Source organism: Meriones unguiculatus, chromosome 17 (assembly GCF_030254825.1).
Source record: "Meriones unguiculatus strain TT.TT164.6M chromosome 17, Bangor_MerUng_6.1, whole genome shotgun sequence".
NCBI lineage: Eukaryota > Metazoa > Chordata > Mammalia > Rodentia > Muridae > Meriones > Meriones unguiculatus.
The window spans coordinates 58,797,849-58,817,202 of record NC_083364.1 but is presented as its reverse complement, the minus strand read 5'-3'; the positions used below and the strand labels follow the sequence as shown (position 1 = coordinate 58,817,202).

Genomic DNA, 19,354 nt, shown 5'->3' with positions numbered 1-19,354 from the left:
CTATTGTGAGAGATGAGAAACAGAAAGTCCAAGTCATTGCAAAGACTGACCTGTGCATGGAAAGTGGTTTGAAATAAGAAAAACAACAACTATTTTTTACTATTTCCATTCTGTAATTAGCATTTAATAAAAATTATTTTTGAGGAATAAGACTATATATAATAGCTAGTTTTGAAAAGTGAAAAAAGTTTTCCCAGCAGTTTTAGGGATATTTGAAGTTGATTTTGAAATGAGTTAAAACTTTAAAATTCTAATTTTAAAAATATTTTCCAAAATGTATACAAAAAGAAACCTACTAAAATCTGTACACCTAAAGAAACTAATCAAGGAGGAGGACTCTGGCTAAAATGCTCAATCCCGATTCAGAAAGGCAAAGAGGATGGACATCAGAAGAAGCAGAAACAGGGAACAAGACAGGAGCCTGACCCAGAGGACCTCTGAAAGGCTCTACCCTGCAGGGTATCAAAGCAGATGCTGAGACTTATGGCCAACCTGTGGGCAGAGTGCAGGAAATGTTATGAAAGAAGTGGGAAATAGTAAGACCTGGAGAGGACAGGAGCTCCACAAGAACAACAGAACCAAAAAATCTGGGCCCAGGGGTCTTTTCTGAGACTGATACTCCAACCAAGGACCATTCATGCAGATAACCTAGAACCCTTGCTCAGATGTAGCCCATGGCAGTTCAGTGTCCAAGTGGGTTCCATAGTAATGGGAACAGTTCATGTCAGAGACATGAACTGATTGGCCTGCTCTTTGATCACCTCCCCCTGAGGAGGGAGCAGCCTTACCAGGTCACAGAGTAAGACAATGCAGCCACTCCTGATGAGACCTGGTAGACTAGGATCAGAAGGAAGGGAAGACCTCCCCTATCAATGGACTGGGGGAGGGGCATGGGTTGAGAAGGGGAGAAAGGGTGGGGTTGGGAGGGGAGGAGGGAGGGAGCTATAGGGGGGATACAAAGCAAATAAATTGTAATTAATAAAAATTAAAATTAAAAAAAGAAATTGTTGTGCTCAACAAAATTATATGAAAATTGGCATATTTAATATTGATACAACCAAAGAGAAATACATTTGTGATTATTACCTGTTCCCACTCCATTTCCATTGGCTGGCCTTCTAGGTTTTATAGTTGTTTTGTTGAGAACTACAACAAAGTAGGAATTAAACAGTTTAGACATTCCCTTATTAAAAGTTTACAGCCAAGAAAAACAAAACTTCTCAGAGAACTGAAAATCATTTAACTACGCAATAAAGTAATGACAATTCACATACAAAAAAGAATCCCTCATATGGTCCAGAATATAGAATAAAGAAACCACATTCTGGTTTGAAAGTCATAAGCTTCATAGATAAAAATGAAAATCTGAATCTGTACTGAGATGGACACTGGACTCCAATTTTTGTTCTTGAAAAAAAGTAAGTGGCAAGAGAATTTTTAATTCTGAGTGGGAATTATTTGACCTTGTTCCCTATGTATGCCATAAGACACATTCTACAATAGAACTGAAGAAAAATCAAGAATACATTACATCTAGTGGAAAACCAAGATCTGAAATGTATTTAGAGTCAAGGCCACCATTCATAACTCACAAGTTTGTGGTCCTTTTGTAGACATCTGTAAATACTATTTGATTACAATACTCTTTGTATACATCCATTGTCAAGCACTGAGTCCTGACAACGCCATGGCTCTTTTCTGATTTTTAGAAAATCAAACACTGAGTGTGCCTGTATGCATAAGATTTAGCGCCAGATTGCCTGTCTTTTCTGATTCCTCTCAGCACCCCAGTTTCCTAAAATACCTCCCAGGCAACATGGTAAGCACTTGGTCATTGTCAACTATTACTATTTCTGTAATTTACAGAAATGTTCAGTCACATAATAAATCAGTTCACTCACAGATTTTTGTAACAGCACGTCACACAGAAATATCTTCTCTTGTAATAGATTTTTCTATCTAATTACCTTGAAGAGTTAGAGATCATAGCCAAAATATTGGCTCCTTATATGAAGAAATAGGAGTCAGCAGCTTCCCAGGAGGCAGGCAAAGAGCAAAGGTTCTAAGTAGATTAATATGTATTTCTACATGGACATTTAAGATAGATAACTTCCTTTCCTCCCTCCCCAAGAAAAACACTTAGTGGGAGTTTAGCCATCCTCCCTCTCCCAACACCTAAGGAACTGTTGGGGACACTAATATGGAAGGAAACTTTATTGCTCTTTCTATGTCCAGATTATCCAACACCCTGGGACAACCCAAACTAGCCAGTTTCCAGGGACAAAAGGGAATTCATTTTATTTCCACAGATATCCACGCCTCAGAATCCAGATCTGGGTCCTCTTCCCATGTAGAGACTCTGCCTCTCTGGACTTGGTTGTCTTTGCGCTGCTGCTTTCAACAAGATCTGGCTGAGTGATGGAACCTTGCTTTCCTGCCCTTTTATCCTTCACATTAGCATAGAAACCATCCCTGCATCCGTGGATGACCTCACTCTGACAATAATATACATATCCTTGAATATTACATATATAATATTCCAAAAACATAAAAGCATTGTCTCCCTTCTGTCACATACCTGAAGATACTTTCATATAGACCACACCTTTGTGAATAACTGTGCTCATTTAGTACCTCAAGAATCCCTAGAATCACAACAGAAAAGGACAGGAAGCACCAGAAAGGCTTTAGCTGGTGGGCACTACAATGCTTGTTCTATACAAGAACAACTAACTAAACAAGTAGTCCTTTAAATTCCAAAGAGAGTAGAGTTACAATCCCTCTTTGATTTGGTAAGTATGAAGTATCTCTAGAGACAGAACTATAATTTTTGTTGTTTGTAAATATTTTTATTCTTTGAAGTGTGAACAAGAATTCCTGGATCCAAGTGAGTACCCTAGTAAGGGGAACAGGGACTATTTCTGACATGAACTCAATGGCTGGCTCTTTGACCTTCCCCTCCCCCTGAGGGAGGATCAGCACTGCTAGGCCACAGAGGAGGACTTTGCAGCCAGTCCTGATGAGACCTGATAAACCAGGGTCAGATGGAAGGGGAGGAGGTCCTCCCCTATTAGTGGACTTGGAAAAGGGCAAGGAAGAGATAAGGGAGGGAGGGTGGGATTGGGAGGGAAAGAAGGAGTAGGATACAGCTGGGATACAAAGTTAATAAACTGTAACTAATATTAAAAAAAAATAAAAAAAAAAAAGAATTCCTGGAAGGACTTTGTGTCAGCCAGCCTGATTGATTGGAACTGCACTGATTCATAGAATGTTGGAGATACAGAGCTTAAAGAACTTTGGGCTACCATTAGCCACCTAAATAGCCATTCCTTGTCCACCTTGTGGGCCTCCTGTAACTAACAGATAAACCCTTAGCTAAAAAGAGTGCTGGTTTCTGCCAACGCAAAAGCTAAGAATGTCATCATCAGGTAGTATCTGAGGCTTGCAAGAGAGATTCCCTCATCTTCCTGTACTCTACTCTGCCTTTCAGATGTTTCTAGCAATTAAAAAAAAAGTATTGATTAATTATAACTTTTTTTGTTCTGTCACTGTAAAACTTCCCAAACATGATGAGGAAGACTGGAATGTATATTCCTGGGTCATGGTCACTCATAATTTTAAGCTCCAGAATAAATCATGTCTCTTATTGAGGCGAGAAACATTTGATGAGAGAAGGTATCAAGTAAAATTAGTCTCTTCAAAACTAAAAACTTCCTTACTAGGATGAGGCTATTTATTTCCCCAAGGCAAGAAAAGACATTTGAATTGTCACAAAAACATTTAAGGTGTGTGCAACTTACAAATAAACCTCATTAAAATATTTTTATATTTGTTCAGTTCCACAGAGGTCACTGAATCTAAACATCCATTAACAACAACAACAACAATAAAACCTTCAAGCCTTATCATATCAGTGAATCAAGCCCATCAATGATCCACAGGGATCAGAATTTCTGTGTTTCTTTTATTTCAACCAGAGGGTACATGTCCTGGATCCCTGCTTCCAAATTAGGAAATTTGGCTGTTTCTATGCCATTCTGTAGCTTTCCCACACTGGTAAATGCACAGGGCATCAGATAAAGAATTGGTCTCTTACCAGGCCTGGCATGTGGTCTGTCAGGTATTTTGGGCCTCACAGGAGTTGTGTGCAATCTGTGTGGTGCTGAAATAGAAGACACACTTTATACCCAATAACTAGTACTTCAAAGGCCAGCCAATTGACCTGTGTTACCCTACGGACCAGTACGCTTCACATAGAAGTAGAAAGAACATTCTGAAATTGCCAGTTATTCATTACCTACTTTATGCAATAGGGATATAAAACAATTGAAAATACTCGTGGCTGAAAAGCAAAGGTACACAGAATGAGGTAGGTCATTTGTAATATAAAGAATAAGTTAGTCCGTGCTTGTGAAAAGTATTAATTTATCAGATGGTTGCTTCACGTGATTAATGTTTAACTTTGCCATCAATCAAAGTACTTACTCATCCGTCTCTCCAGCCAGCCATCTACCCAGCGAGTCATCTATTCAGCCACCCACCTACAGCCAATCATCTATCCAGCCAGACCTCTCTCCAACCAGCCATCTTTCTCAATGAGGAACTATGGAACATTACTTTTCCAAAGAAAGCAATCTTAAGGGTTAAAAACAGTTAAAAAAAAAAAAAAAAGGAAAAATTAGATGGCTAAGGAAAAATAATGGTAACCTGGGCTTTATCAAATTTGCTTATAAACTCTGAAATGAATAAATAGCCACTGTTTATGATTGCTATACAAAGGAGTGAAAATGGCGGCTGGCGTCCCACCTGTCAAGGAATAGGGACCAAGAAATCCCCAGACTAGCATGTTACCTCCTGTGATTAGGGGCCTGCCCACGAAGGAGCAGTAATGAAGCCTTGCCGAAGGACAATGTGGATGACCACTGCAGGCAAATTTGGGAGACGGTACGGAACTATTTTCGCTTCCTTAGGCATTACAGGATGTGCTCCTTCTGGGCCCTACCAGCCGCAGTGCGCGAGCTACAGCCAGAATTTTTTTCTTTTTTTGTAAACTATACAAACGTTACATCATTTAACAGTTTTGCTCACATCTTCAGTGGATATTTATTAACCATAAATCAGCAATGTCTTGCCTGCCAGGCTTAAAAAAAAAAAATAACACCTGTGAAACAGCTTACTCTGTAGCTCTCACTTAGAAGCGTCCAATGTGAAGGCTTTGATGAGCAGGATTTTGCCATAGAGCGGGCCAACAGTGCAGACTGAAATCCTGCAGGGGCCATCCCAAAGGTACTAACCACAGTGAGTACAAATACTGCGTTAATGCCCACAGAGCAAAAAAACGCCTCATGATGATTCGCAAATGGTTCCCTTTGATTTTCTTAGAGGATGGTAAAAGTGCCAGTCCCTCTAACCCATTTCTGCTTTTCGTGTACATCCCTTTGAACATTTGATTGCTTGTGCTGAAGAGACCTAAAAAGGATCATGGCTCTTATTTTCTTCATCGTTAGAAAATACAGGGATTTTCAAACTCTACACAGGAAGGAGATCAAAGCAGGGTGCAGAAATGTCCAGCACTGTGCCATCATTACTTCAACACCAGGGCACGAGAGCTTTTGTTCTAGTTTTTCGAGGAAGAAATTAAAGAGCTGGAATACAATTTTTTTTTTTTTTTAGGCTGTGAGGCAGTCTGAGAGTGTGTGGCCCAGAGAAAACTAATCTTTATTTATTTATTTATTTTTATTACAATTATTCACTGTATTCCAGCTGCAGACCCCTCCCTTGTGCCCTACCAATCCCACCCTCCCTTCCTCTTCTCCTCCCATGCCCCTCCCCAAGTCCACTGATAGGAGAGGTCCTCCTCTCCTTCCATCTCACCCTAGCCTGTCTGGTCTTATTAGGACTGGCTGCATTATCTTCCTCTGTGGCCTGGTAAGGCTGCACTCGCCTCGGGGAGGTGATCAAAGAGCCAGCCACTGAGTTCATGTCAGAGACAGCCCCTCCCTTACTAGGGAGTCCACTTGGAGACTGAGCTGCCATGGGCTATATCTAATCTTAAACATAATTAAGAAAGGCAAAGGAGCTTTGTGACTATGTAACAATGTAAACAGTACTGCCTCCTGTTTTGGGGGTGACCAATAATATAAAAAAATTAAAGATATTTTATATCCATTTTAAAAACTTATAAAACATTAAAAATAAAGTACATAAACATCAGAAATAAATATACAGTGATAACAGAAGCACTGAGCTCTGCCAGTTCCAAATGGAGAAGGAACAAAAGCTGAAAGTCAAATAATGAGGACTCCTTAAAATGCCTATAGTACTACAAGGTACTGAAGTAGAAAGCTAGGCACTTAGATGATTTGGTGGGTAAAAATGCTTGTTGGCAAGCTTGGCAAGCTCAGTGTGATCCCAGAATCCGGTGGTGGAAGGAGAGAACCAATGCTGTTAAAGGCATCTAACCTCCATACACATGCCACAAATGTCCTCTCATCACACCCATGTACATGCAAAACAAATACATATAGAAACAAAAGTGGGAGGCACAGAGAAACGAGCTTAGGTTGTGGCACTTTGTGTGGGAATTGTCTCAGCAGAAGCAGAAGCAAGGCTGCCACGGAGAAAATACAAGGGAGAATCTAGTAGCCAGGTTCTGTTGTGGCCCTAGGAGTACCACTGCCGAGGGTTTGCGGTCCCACAGGCTCACGCATCAGGGACACACATGTGGTTAGAGCACAACATCTGCAGGAATGATTTCATCTCTGCCTCTAGTCTCTCAGTTGGAATGTGCCATATGAGGACTGGACCTGAAGAACCTCAGAGCTCAGGCACAGCTTATGAAGAAGGTCCTGATAGCACATGGCTAGTCTTCATCAAAGCTGTCCCCCCTCTGCTTCTAGTCAGGGTTATTGAAAGGTAGCAGTTTGTGGGTCCTCCTCTTCTCCCTGATGATGGCTTCCTTCCCAGTTATTATTTGATATCTCATACAACTATCCTGGGTGAGCCTAAAAAAAAGATTTGAGGAAAAACTAGGAAAGTATAAACTCTAGGATAACAGAGAAGTGCCTCAAACTTAGAATTATCTGAACAGACAGACAGACACACCATTATACAATCCTTCTGAGACAATTTTGTTGAAGCGGTGCATTGTTTGAGTGTGAGGATGATGCTGCCATTCCAGATAGCAATGTGATTTGTAAAACAAAACAACAAACAAACAAAGAAACAAACAAAAAACCCAATGCCAGGGAAAGAGGGCACAGGAAAGCTGCTGTGGTGCTTCTTATTTCTCTGCATATTTGTAAACAAATAAGAACCTAACAAATACAAACTAAATAAACTTTGAATTGGAAATTTTAAAATTAAAATGTTAAGCTAAACAAACACGATTTAGAGTCAGAGACCCTAGTGTCGCACCACACTCGTCCTAGTCATGATTGCTCAGGCTGTCACTGCTGACACAGTGCCTTCCTTAAAGCTACACTTACTTATTGTTGTCATTTTTCTTGCTGTTACTAATTACTTTTCTTTCTTCCTTTCCTTCCTTCTTCCTTTAATTTTTAAATCTATTTTGCCTTTTTTTTTTTTTTCCAGTCTGGCCTTGAACTCACAATTCTCATGTCACTCCCAGATGCTGGGATTACACTACTATATAATTACTAGGCTCCTATTAATTAGACCTTTATCTGTCAATGTTCTCCCTCAAATTGGAATTGATAATGGACAGAACAGAGTTAAAGGTCTTCCAAATCCTTTAAAAAGTTTGCTGCTGATTTATTTGCTTTGGCTTTCTGCCATTTAATACACATGAGCCAAAGAGATCATACAAACAGCAGCAAAAATAATGCAACAGCCTTAGAAACCAGAAAATGGTTATAACCCAAGTAGGTTAGAAACTAATGAAAAAGACTGAGAAAATGAAGACTAAGTGTTGTGCAGGTGAGTTCATTTCCCCAGAGACAGAACATCACAAAGAACACATTCCTAAATATCTAACCATACTCAATAATAATTAAAAAAAGATTTTTCTTATTATTAGCTTTTCTCAGCTCACAATAACAATGGGTTTTATTTGTGCTGAGAAGATGACAGAGGGAAAAAAGAAAGAAAAGAGGAGAGGAAGAGAAAAGAAAGAAGGAAGATGGAGAAGGTTTTCCTTAGTCATCAGATATGAAAATCAGGCTTATGAAGGTTCATCAAGGAGGAAAAAGTCCTAAGGGTTTTAAGATTAATTATCAGCATCCTGCAAACACATTCGAAGTACCGGCAAAAGAAGCTGTGTACAAAAATGACAGTCAATTTGCCTGAGGTCCTTCATCATTAATATGAAATCAATTAAGTAGTTCACTCTGGTGAGGAAATACCATCTGAAAGCAAGATTTGTTTCTTGATTAAAGGAAAATAAGGGAAAATTTCCCTCCAAGAGTGGAGAAACAGCATTACCCTGAGTTGTCTTTGGCAATTCAGTCGTTCGTGGAATCTTGGTTGTGAAGAGCTCTTGGGTAGACTGGTCTGTTTCTTCTAAGGAAAAACAGAGTAACAGGCCTTGTTTTAAAGAGCCATCGCCATGAGCATAACAAAGTGCAAGGCAAAGAACAACAAATAGCTCAAGCTACTCCCTATCTATTTTATACTAACTTAAAGCGAGTGCATATGTTAATGACTTATCTTTGTTGCCCTATGTCATTATTTTAGTGATTATTATAAGGACTTCCAAGGCACCTTTGAGTTCAGGATCCTTTTGCTTTGATTTTTGGTTTTATTGTGCTGGGGACCAAACCCAGGGGCATCATATGTGCTAGACAAGTGCCCAGCCATCGAGTGAAAAGCCCAAGATAGCTGTTTTATGAGACTGCTATCCATGGATGTAGCCAAGGTTTGAAAACACCTTAAACGTCTATGCACTTGTCTTTTTGTCTCTTTCCTATTCTACAAGTTATATATATATATATATAAAATAGATAGATCACATGAAAAGATGTTTATTTCAACCATAGAAGAAACATCCTTTTATTATCTATTTGTCAAAATAAAAATGCATGTTTACTGACATTTAGACATGTTTGTCTTGGCAAAACAAGTGCTACTTTCATGTTATCCTGAAATTATTACATCATAATGACAAGATAGATTATATTGTTTACTCTGGCACCTTAAAGATCAAGGAAATAGCTGGTGGTAGTAATATTGCCCCCTTTTTACTTGACTTAGTTTATTCTCTTTATTCAGTTTTCAGGAAGAGATTTGTGATGGCTGACAAAGATGGTTTGTCCTTCAATAAACCCAGAAGCAGGGGCTGGAGAGGTGGCTCAGAGGTTAAGAGCACTGGCTGCTCTTCCAGAGGTCCTGAGTTCAGTTCCCAGCAACCACATGGTGGCTCACGGCCATCTATAATGTGACCTGATGCCCTCTTCTGGCATGTAGGTGTACATACAGGCAGAAAATTGTATACATAATAAATAAATCTTTAAAAAAAATAAACACAAGCATTGAAAATAAACAAAACAAAATGGGGAGTAGAAATTAGATAATTAGTATATTCAGTGGTAATTTTTGTAAAGTGCTTTTAACTTTACCATTTTATGAGTGACTTTGTAGACAGAGGCTAGAATGCTATTTGTTGTTAATCATTAGGGTATACCTGCTTTTTCCACTTAAAGTGTTCTTCCAAATGTACCTCATTGAAAAATATGCTGTTACTTTAACACATATATGCACGTGTAGGCACACATACACATTCACACACACACTGACAGATTTACTTGAAAAGGGATAAAGAGAGGAAACTAAAGCTACTGAATGAAACAACGCTGCAGGATGCAATAAGGAAAGGAATGAAGAGGCCATAAACAAATGAGCTGTGGACTTTCCCATTATTTTCAATCATGACTCAGCAAATGCATTTCCACAATTGGGGACATACTTAGGTTGAATTCCTCAAAGCAACAGGTCATATCAACCACTTCCTTGTCTAATCCATCGCCTCTCTGCAGGTAACCTATAAGTTCTGTGGGTTTCTTATTATATCTTAAATCCTCTCTAGAATGGTTGAAGTATAAACTGACGAAAATGCTACGAAAACAGTTACTGTATTATGCCATTTGAGGAACGATGACAGGAAAAACACCGGATCACTTTCAGAAAATTCTTTTCAAAGAGCTGTTTGGATTCAGGAGAGCTGACTGTACTTGAAACTTGACTGTCAAGATGCTTGTAGAGTTTCTTATTTATATGGAAAATCTTGTAATGTAAAAGTTGAATAAAGCGAGCATGGTACTTTTAGGGCAACCCTCAAATGATGAGCTCCTGTGGAGCAAAATAATACAATTTACCCTGGACAGTTTGGAGCTCCTCTTGACTAGGTCTTGGTGAAATCACAGGTATGAGAGGGATGTCCCGTGTCTCTAAAGGTGCTGCAAAAGAAAAGTACTAAGTTGGCAAGTTATTAAGTCAAAGCCAGCAATGAACCAGAGTGGTATGGCAGGAGAGGCCTTCATTTGAGATACAAAAGGAAAAACATCCGAATGGCGAAGAAGAAAGTTAGTGTGTCCAGGACTCTCAGGAGAAAAACAATGGAATAGTTCTGTAATGGTTCTTAACCGTTTTCTACCAGGAAGCCCAGTAAATGATATCCTGTGTTCTCCCACTGCATAGGAGACCTGGCCAAGATGGAGTGTGTTTTGGATACCTTCCTGGTTTTCTGGTTATAGCTCTGTCTCTACCCATCACCCCAAAGCAGAAAAGATTACAAAATGGTTCAGATTAGCTTTTTGAGTCTGCTTTAATAAGACAAAAAAAAAAAAAATCACTGGCAGCTTTCATATTTTGACCAATATTATCTTCTTGCATCTTCTGACAAGCTTTGACATACACTAACATGTTGCAGCATCACAGCTGAGAACCATTAACCAGCAGAAATCATTAACTAGATGGGGAGCAGGGAAAGCAGAGTTGAAGAGATAATGAGGTAGATAAGGGCAAGCCTGGTAATGAGCCTTCCTGAGCTGGTCTCTGAAGCAAAACCTTTCAGAACTGAAACTGTACTTCTCTTTATTAGAAACAGAGGCCAAGGTGACAATGACATCATAAAACGAACCGAGAGGAGGTAATTTTTCAGTTAGAGATCACTTGAGAAAGAACTGCTATATCCTTGATGGCATCAAAGAAAGTAAGCAAGCTGGTGGTTAATATGGAAACAACAACAGCACAACAACAAAACCCATTACCTATTGTTGTCTTTGGTGGCTCAACTCTAAAGGTGACAGGAGGCAGAACTATGCCAAAAGTAAACCAAAGAAACATTTATGAGAATTACTACATAGTCAGATAATTTATTTTCTAGATATAGTTATTTTATTTTATTTTATTTTATTTTATTTTATTTTTCAAACCGTGTCAATGGTTAGGCAACTTTCTTTTATTTTTTTTTTATTTTTTTATCAGTTACATTTTATTAACTCTGTATCCCAGCCATGTCCCGATCCCTCATTCCCTCCCAGACCCTCCCTCCCTCCCTCATCTCCACCGTGCCCCTTTTCAAGTCCACTGATAGGGGGGACCTCTTCCCCATTCATCTGATCCTGTTTTATCAGGTATCTTCAGGACTGGCTGCAAAGCCCTCCTCTGTGGCCTAACAGGACTGCTCCTCCCTTCGGGGGTGGGGAGACCAAAGAGCCAGTCATTGAGTTCCTGTTAGAAATAGTACTTGTTCCCCTCACTTTGGGAAACCAATTGGTTACTGAGCTACCACAGGCTACATCTGAGTGGAGGTTCTAGGTTATATCCATACATGGTCCTTGGTTGAATGTCAGTCTCAGAAAAGACCCTGTGCCCAGATATATTTGGTCCTTGTGGAGCTCCTATCCTTTCCCCATCATACTAACTCCCCTTCTTTCATATGATTCCCTGTACTCTGCCAAAGGTTTGGTCATGAGTCTTTGCTTTGAAAACACTGCTAGTTAGAGTCTTTCAGATGCGCTCAGTAGACTCCTGTCATACGTTCAATGCACATCCCATCTGTCCTTCTAAATGATCATCTTACCCCATGTCCGCTCAATTGATTATCTTTTTTAGGTGTATAGATTTCATTATGTTTATCATATCTTATAGGTCTATATAAGTGAGTATGTATATCCCATGTTTGTCTTTCTCCTTCTGGGATATTTCACTCAGAATGATCTTTTCTAGATCCCACAATTTGCCTGCAAATTTCATGATTTCCTCCTTTTTGATTGCTGAGTAGTATTCCATTGTATAAAAATACCACAATTTCTGTACCTATTCCACCGTTGATGGACATCTGGGTTGTTTCCAGGTTCTGGCTATTACAAATAGAGCTGCTATAAACATGGTTGAGCAAGTGTCCTTTTTTTGTACTTGAACAAACTTTGGGTATATACCTAGCACTGGATTGGCACAGGAGACAACTTCCTGAACAGAACACCAACAGCACAGGCTCTAAGAGCAACAATCAATAAATGGGACCTCATGAAACTGAAAAGTTTCTGTAAAGCAAAGGATACCGTCATCAAAACAAAACGACTGCCTACAGATTGGGAAAGAATCTTCACTAACCCTTTATCTGACAGAGGACTAATATCCAGTATATACAAAGAACTAAAGAAGCTGAAAAGCAGCAATCCAAGTAATCCAATTAAAAAATGGGGAACAGAGCTAAACAGAGAATTCTCGACAGAGGAATATCGAATGGCAGAAAAACACTTAAAGAAATGTTCATCCTCATTAGCCATCAGGGAAATGCAAATCAAAACAACCCTGAGATATCACCTTACACCCATCAGAATGGCCAAGATGAAAAACTCAAGCGATAACACATGCTGGAGAGGTTGTGGAGAAAGGGGAACCCTCCTCCACTGCTGATGGGAATGTAAACTGGTACAATTTGAGGAAAACATAAACAGGCAACCATTTTAAAACATAAAAAAAAACTACACACACACACACAAAAAAACCTACAGAAGAGTGTAAAAACCTCAGCTAATTTTAGCAGGGTCTCCTCTTCAGTAAAAACATTTCCAAGGCAAATAAACCTATTTTGTTAGCCTACTTATATTTAACCAGGAAAAAACTTTAAATGATTATATGATTGAACTTTCTCCAAGAAAACATATTTCATAACTATACTTTTCTGTATCATGGCATATACATGTAATTTATACCAGGACTTTTAAAATATAAATACACTTTCTACCTAAGAAAAAGCAAATATTTTTACCAGTTTCACTGTGAGAGACCTCGAGGTCTGCTTTATGGGAAAGTTGTTCACCTTTTGGAACTGAAAGAAAAAGATTATAAAACATTGTATACTACCATAGTGAACATAAACATTAGGTATAAGATCTCTAAAGCATGAAGAATGAAAAGGCTAAAGAGCAGAGCTTAGGAAGAATGATTATCCTTTCAAAATGGAAACTACGACTTCCTAGAGGAGGGACCACAGTAAACAGATGGTCACAGTTCATACTGAAGCCACCCTTAGAGAGAGAGAGAGAGAGAGACAAAGAGAGAGAGAAAAAAGAGAAAGATAGAAAGAGAGAGAACAAAGAGAAAATAGTACGATAGACATGGAGGTAGGCTTCTTGTAGGTTGTTTCAAAGCTTTCAAAAAGAAACTTTTTGAGCTGAAGTGGTAGCTGCCATTTGATACTAAAATTCAGATAGCAATAGAAAATATATTACATTAGATAAGTGAATAAATGGGTCACAGACTAAGATGAAAAACAAAAATCTTGAGTACCTACAAGGGGGACAAAACTTCATTGCAAGCGACACTTTAAAACATAGAAAGACAATAAAGCAAATGGAACTGGCTAGCCATTCGAGGAGGCTGTGTGTGAAATGTATGACTATGATCAGTACAGAATAAATGCTAGACAAGCACAGGCTACTGCCAACTTCTGCCTTTCCTAGTGACATGGCTTATTTATCGTGTTATTCATACATGGCATATGAGAATATTAAGATAATTTTAGCTAAACAATAGGCCAACTCACATTAGACATGCAATAGTGTTTAAATATTTGTTTTTTTGTTAACAAAATGAAACAGATTGGCCGCTGACTGTCTTCTTACTGGGGAAAAAATACAAGAGTGATTTCCTGCCACTCATATCAGATCTCTAAGCCAAAATCTTAACCAAGGACAGGGTGCCCATATAGGGAGGCCCTGCTTAGGCCTACTTTCTTCATGGCTCTGCAAAGGCCATGATGATGCTAAGAAGAATGCAGTTTATAAATGCCTATTAACTACAGTACTAGGCTTGACACAGAAGAGCTGGGATTAGAGAAGGAAAGTAAGGAAGGTTACTAACAAACGGGCCACACTGTAAACGCATTTGCTGCTGCTGTTGCTGCTTCAGCTCCCTACAGAGTAAGGCTAATGTGGATTCCAGCTGCTAATGCTGGCTCTTTCCTCGTTAGTATGAAGTGGTGATTTAATAAACTACAGAGCAAACTTTCTAGTACAGGCAAGATCAGCAGAACATATAGCAGTTGAATGATTCCCAGAAAAGGACTATGAATCATGTTCCTACACGACCCACTGCTACTCTAAGCAAGTCAGAATTTCTCCCTTTTGTGGCTTTCATCGGCATATTAAACCTCATTAGATTAGAATCCCTAAAATCTGTCCTCCACGCTGAGGGCATCTCATCAACATAAATCATGATGATAATTTATTTGGGAAGGCAGTTTTGATTTCCTTTTATTTACCTTTAGCCTATCGTTACTATATATAATTATGTTAACCAATTTTCATTAATATCAACTGCCTAATCAATTATGCTAACGACATTTTTAGGTAAATGGATCACTCTAAAGAAAATTCAACTATCAAAAGGCACTTCTGGATAGGCAATGTCAGGTAGGACAAAATAAAGTGCCCATGTATGAATGCTTCTCTAGAGTTCATTGAGAAAAATCAAGACACTGTTTGAGAAAGCGGATAGAATATAGTCTATAAGAAGATTTATTCTGCCCATGAGCTGTAATCAGATTACCTCTCTTAGAAGGCAAAACAGGTAAACTCTGTGGGCTTTTTGCCTCAAAATTCCCTATTTCTCTGTTCTATCTTGGTAGCTTTACAGCTTGAATGACAGTGGCCTTGACTCCCACCCCTTTGGAGAATACTGCCTCGGCTTTCCTCGTCCTCGTGCTACTGGCCACCCCCTTCCATCTTGATGAGGCATTTAGCTTCAATTATTTATTCCTATCCTAATTAGTTCGTTTTTAGGGTTTTTGACACAGGGTTCCATGTAGGTGAGACTGACTTAGAATTTCTGATTCTTTTGGCTCCAGCTCCCAAACACTGAGATAAAAGTATATAACTTTTTTTTTTTCAGTATTGGGGACTGAACCTAGGGCCATCGGCATGCCAGCCAAATGCTCTACTCTTGACAGATATTCAGCCAGTTTATCCTATAGTTCTATCATTAGCTCATATTTCTCTTTCCATGAGTTCCCTCTTCTCTACCTATAAAGTTATTCAAATCCAACAACCTCAACAAGACCCACCAATAAGAAAAACAACAACAAATTTTGGTTCTAGAAAAAACATTCCATTCTTGGCATAATTCTCTATCTCTTTATGGTAATAACAGTTCTCCTACATGTGCAACTAGAATTCTTGCGGCACCTATAAAAATAAAAGCCACCAGACTGCACAATAGAGGTACAATTGAATCAATCACACACACCTCAGCTCTCATATTTCAGTGCATCTGTGTGGGACAGCAAGGTCCACTCAGCTTAAATACAAAATAAGATATTTACCAGGTGTAGTGTCTGCCACTTCGGGGCTTGGTGGCATTTTGGGTTTTGAAGGAGTATGCTGGGGTTCCTTAGGAACTGAAAGAGAGAACTCAGATCATGAGTCATTATGGTTTCTTGTTTCTTAGTCATGCCAACACATCAGGTCTTACAGGGAATAAAGCTTGAACTGTAATAAAAACAAGGCAGCGGCAACACAGAGACAGAAAGAGAACATAAGCTCTAGAAATAGAACAGGTAGAAAGCCAACGAAAATTCCTCAGTGTTGGAAAATGAAGTCTGAGAAATCACAACATTTGACAAATTATTTTGATAAAGAGGTTTTTGTTTGATTTTAAGCTTCATGTCAGAGAAGACAGGAATAAGTTAGGATAGGGCTTCATTTTTTTTTCTGCATGTGCTTGCTTGACTTGGGTTGATGACTGGGGTCAGGTTAAGTACTAGAGCTGAGAGTTGCAGCAGACACCAAGGGCCAGAGAGGATCACTGTGCTCAGATCCAACACCCCCGTTCTTTGGGAAAGATGTTACTTTGCTCCTTATTATTAGTCAGAAAAAAAAAAAAACTGTCCTAAAGGGCAAGCGGGAGAACCAAAACTATTATTTACTTCTATTTTTTAAAACTATATTTACTTCTATAAGACCAGTAATACCCAAACTTTTGATGATTGTGGTGAGATCTCTAAGTATAAAAATAATTTCGGGTCATTATTACCTACAAACACAGAACTTCATTTGCCTTATCAGCTTATAAAATATTGTTGATTATTTGTTTCAAACTTTAAGTCCTATTTTATCCTGAAGAACCAAATACAAATTTGAATTTTATAATGTAATTCATAGAGATACTCTAAAAGAGCTAGAAAGATAGCCTAACCTATTAGAAAATTTTATACTGAAAAACAGGGGTGGACAAACATTGTGCTGTGCATTGAGATACACTGAGTGTTAGCTGATGTGTGGTTAGCTGAGCATACAGAATGTAAACTCATGCAGATGGCCCCTTCAAGTTTATGAGATTCAAAGGCAATGGAGGAGAAACTAGGATCTGAAGGTTTATTTTTCTAACATTTTATGAGGTTAACAAGGTGGCTTGGTACGTAAAAGAGTCCTGACACCACTAACATGTTTGAAATGAACAAGTTCCTAACATTTTCCTCTGACTTTCACACTTGTGTAGTGGCACGCACATACACACATGAAGATGCATGCATGCAGATACCATCCCACACAAATTAAATAAGCACTTAATAGAACAATAGTTTATGATACTTATGTGCACATGCACACATCCTTGAAAGGCTATAAAAATCTAATGTATTATTTGGATCTGTTTTTTTTTTTTTTTTGGGATCATATCCTCATTTTGAAAGGAAAAGATCTAACTTGCATCACTTAAAAAACATCATTAGAGCCTGGCATGGTGGTGCTCACCTATACTGCCAGCACTCAAGAGGCAGAGGCAGGCATATCTCTGTGAGTTCAAGGCCAGCCTAGTCTACAAAGCAAATTCAGGACAGCCAGAGCTACACAGAGAAACCCTGTCTCAGAAACAAAACAAGATCATTACTACACATTTTGATATTCATTTTTATTTTCCCTTACTAAATACCACTGAAGATGTCAGAAGCATTTGGGTTGCAGATGCTGTTCACTGACGAAGACAATGGATGTGGACCAGAGCTGCCTCAGTTGGAACAAAGCTAAGTAGTTTGCCGGCCCTCCAATCTTCCAGAGTTAGCATGGAGTGAACTGGGTTAGTTCTCTTCATTCTGAGCTTATAATCTTGTGTTGACTGAAAAGCTAATTTAAAAGTAAACAAATCTAAAATTTGTGGCTCAATAATAGAAAATTATATGAGGAACCTAATTTACTGCACTGAAATTTATTAAGTACAAAGTTTTCTTCAAAAAGATAAAAATCATCATCAAATCTTTCATAGTAGTTTATATCCCTTCAGTTAACTTTGTATGAAGGAATTTATAGTCTGGGAATCTGGACTCCTAGCATTTCTTGCTTTGTCTTTTATCATTTTCTTGTTTTAAAATTTCCATTTTTCCCTGTTATTCTTGTCCTTCTTATATGTTGAATAAAAACATGTCAGCTCTTTGTCATGTAATGTTAGCAACTATTCAATTTTTATATCTAGCTTATTACTTTTAACCAACAAATGTAACATCTGATTTATTAGTTATTCAAAATATTTTGACACATTTTAGCCCTGTATTTATTCACTAATTATTTCTTAATTACTCTTTAAGCATTTTACCAGGACTCCACATATCTCCATACTCTAATAATTTGTTGTGATTTAAAATTTCTAATTCTTTGCTGAATTTTGCATTTGTACCTTTATATATTTACACCTCAAAATATTATTGTCACAATAAAATTTGTTAATTAATATGAACAGATTTGATTATATACAAAGTATGACAGATTTTTAATTATTAGTGAAAAATAAAACAGAATATTTTTACATCATTTTTTCTAGAAAAATAATAAACAGAATCAAATTTTAGTGGTCATACCTAAAATAACAACAGAAAATCTGAAATCATTTAAATTATTCCTGGTAGGATTCAAGAACTACCACCTGGACCAAGACCAATAGGTTTACTCTATTTGGTGTACTAATATGGTGAACTAATATAGTAACTATTTTGTTCCCACTTCTGTACCATTAGTGAGAGTAGCATTCCTTTCCTGGTTTCGTGTGCAGGTGGACCTAGGGTAATTTCTAGAAGCAGTACTCGGATTGGTGTTCATTTAAGTTGTGTGATTGGGAGGGGGGTAGGAGCACATTATGGGATGGGAGAAAGGCCTGGAAGGTAGCCTAAAATTGTAGGGAAAGGGGAGTAAGCGGTTCTTCCAAGAAAACCTATTATTGGCCATCCCCATCTGAAACAATAAGATGTTAGGGAAGCTTTGTAGATTCAGCTCTCCCAGTGATGTGCTTTCTGATGAAGTCCAGAAATAAATGCAAATACTTCAGGTTACCAAAGAAAGGGAGCCTTATTTGAAGATGGCTAAAAACTCATTTTGGTAGAACTGAGAAAGTAAATCACCAACCTCAAGTTTTAGACATTAAAGAATAAGCTTTGCAGTTACCTGGCAGTTTTGCTGAGGTTCTTGGGCGTGGTGTTGTTCTGAGCCTGGGAGATATGCCGGGTGTTTGCCTGGGAGCTAGAAGAAAGACACAGGTTCACAGCTTGGGAGCCCTTGACCCTTCCAAGAACTATAACATTTTCCAGAAGCCCAAAAGTATTTGCAGGGCGACTGAAGATAAATAAAGCAAATAATTGCTGTCAAAATCCCTAGAGAGCTGCCAAGAAGAGGGAGATTACAGTCATAGGATAAAAGAGGTAGATTAAACACCCCTCAAATATTCAGCTTGCTAAAGAAAACTGTTGGAAATTTTGAAATATCTACTTCAAACACTTTTAAAATAGGTTAAAAAAACAAAGCACACAGTAACAAAGTCACCTCATTACTAAGCCACATGTCGTCAGGAATATGCAGATGTATTCTTTAAATACAAACACATCTTTTCAAAATAAAGAAATTACTAT

At 38.4% G+C, this 19,354-nt stretch overlaps 1 protein-coding gene across 12 annotated transcripts in view; it reads right to left on the bottom strand.

Moving 5' to 3' along the window:
* Positions 1-19,354, bottom strand: part of Abi3bp (ABI family member 3 binding protein) — a 210,431-nt gene that overhangs the window by 32,604 nt on the left and 158,473 nt on the right. For 9 of the 12 annotated variants that reach the window (XM_021634091.2, XM_060370557.1, XM_060370561.1 and 6 more), the window contains 8 exons: positions 18,894-18,968; positions 15,788-15,862; positions 13,235-13,294; positions 11,226-11,273; positions 10,332-10,412; positions 8,443-8,520; positions 4,097-4,162; positions 1,087-1,146 (listed from right to left, as the gene is read on the bottom strand). In XM_021634091.2, coding sequence (XP_021489766.1) covers positions 1,087-1,146; positions 4,097-4,162; positions 8,443-8,520; positions 10,332-10,412; positions 11,226-11,273; positions 13,235-13,294; positions 15,788-15,862; positions 18,894-18,968 — 543 coding nt within the window. The remainder of the gene's footprint in view (positions 1-1,086; positions 1,147-4,096; positions 4,163-8,442; positions 8,521-10,331; positions 10,413-11,225; positions 11,274-13,234; positions 13,295-15,787; positions 15,863-18,893; positions 18,969-19,354) is intronic. The other 3 variants (XM_060370560.1, XM_060370567.1, XM_060370558.1) reach the window with 2 other exon arrangements.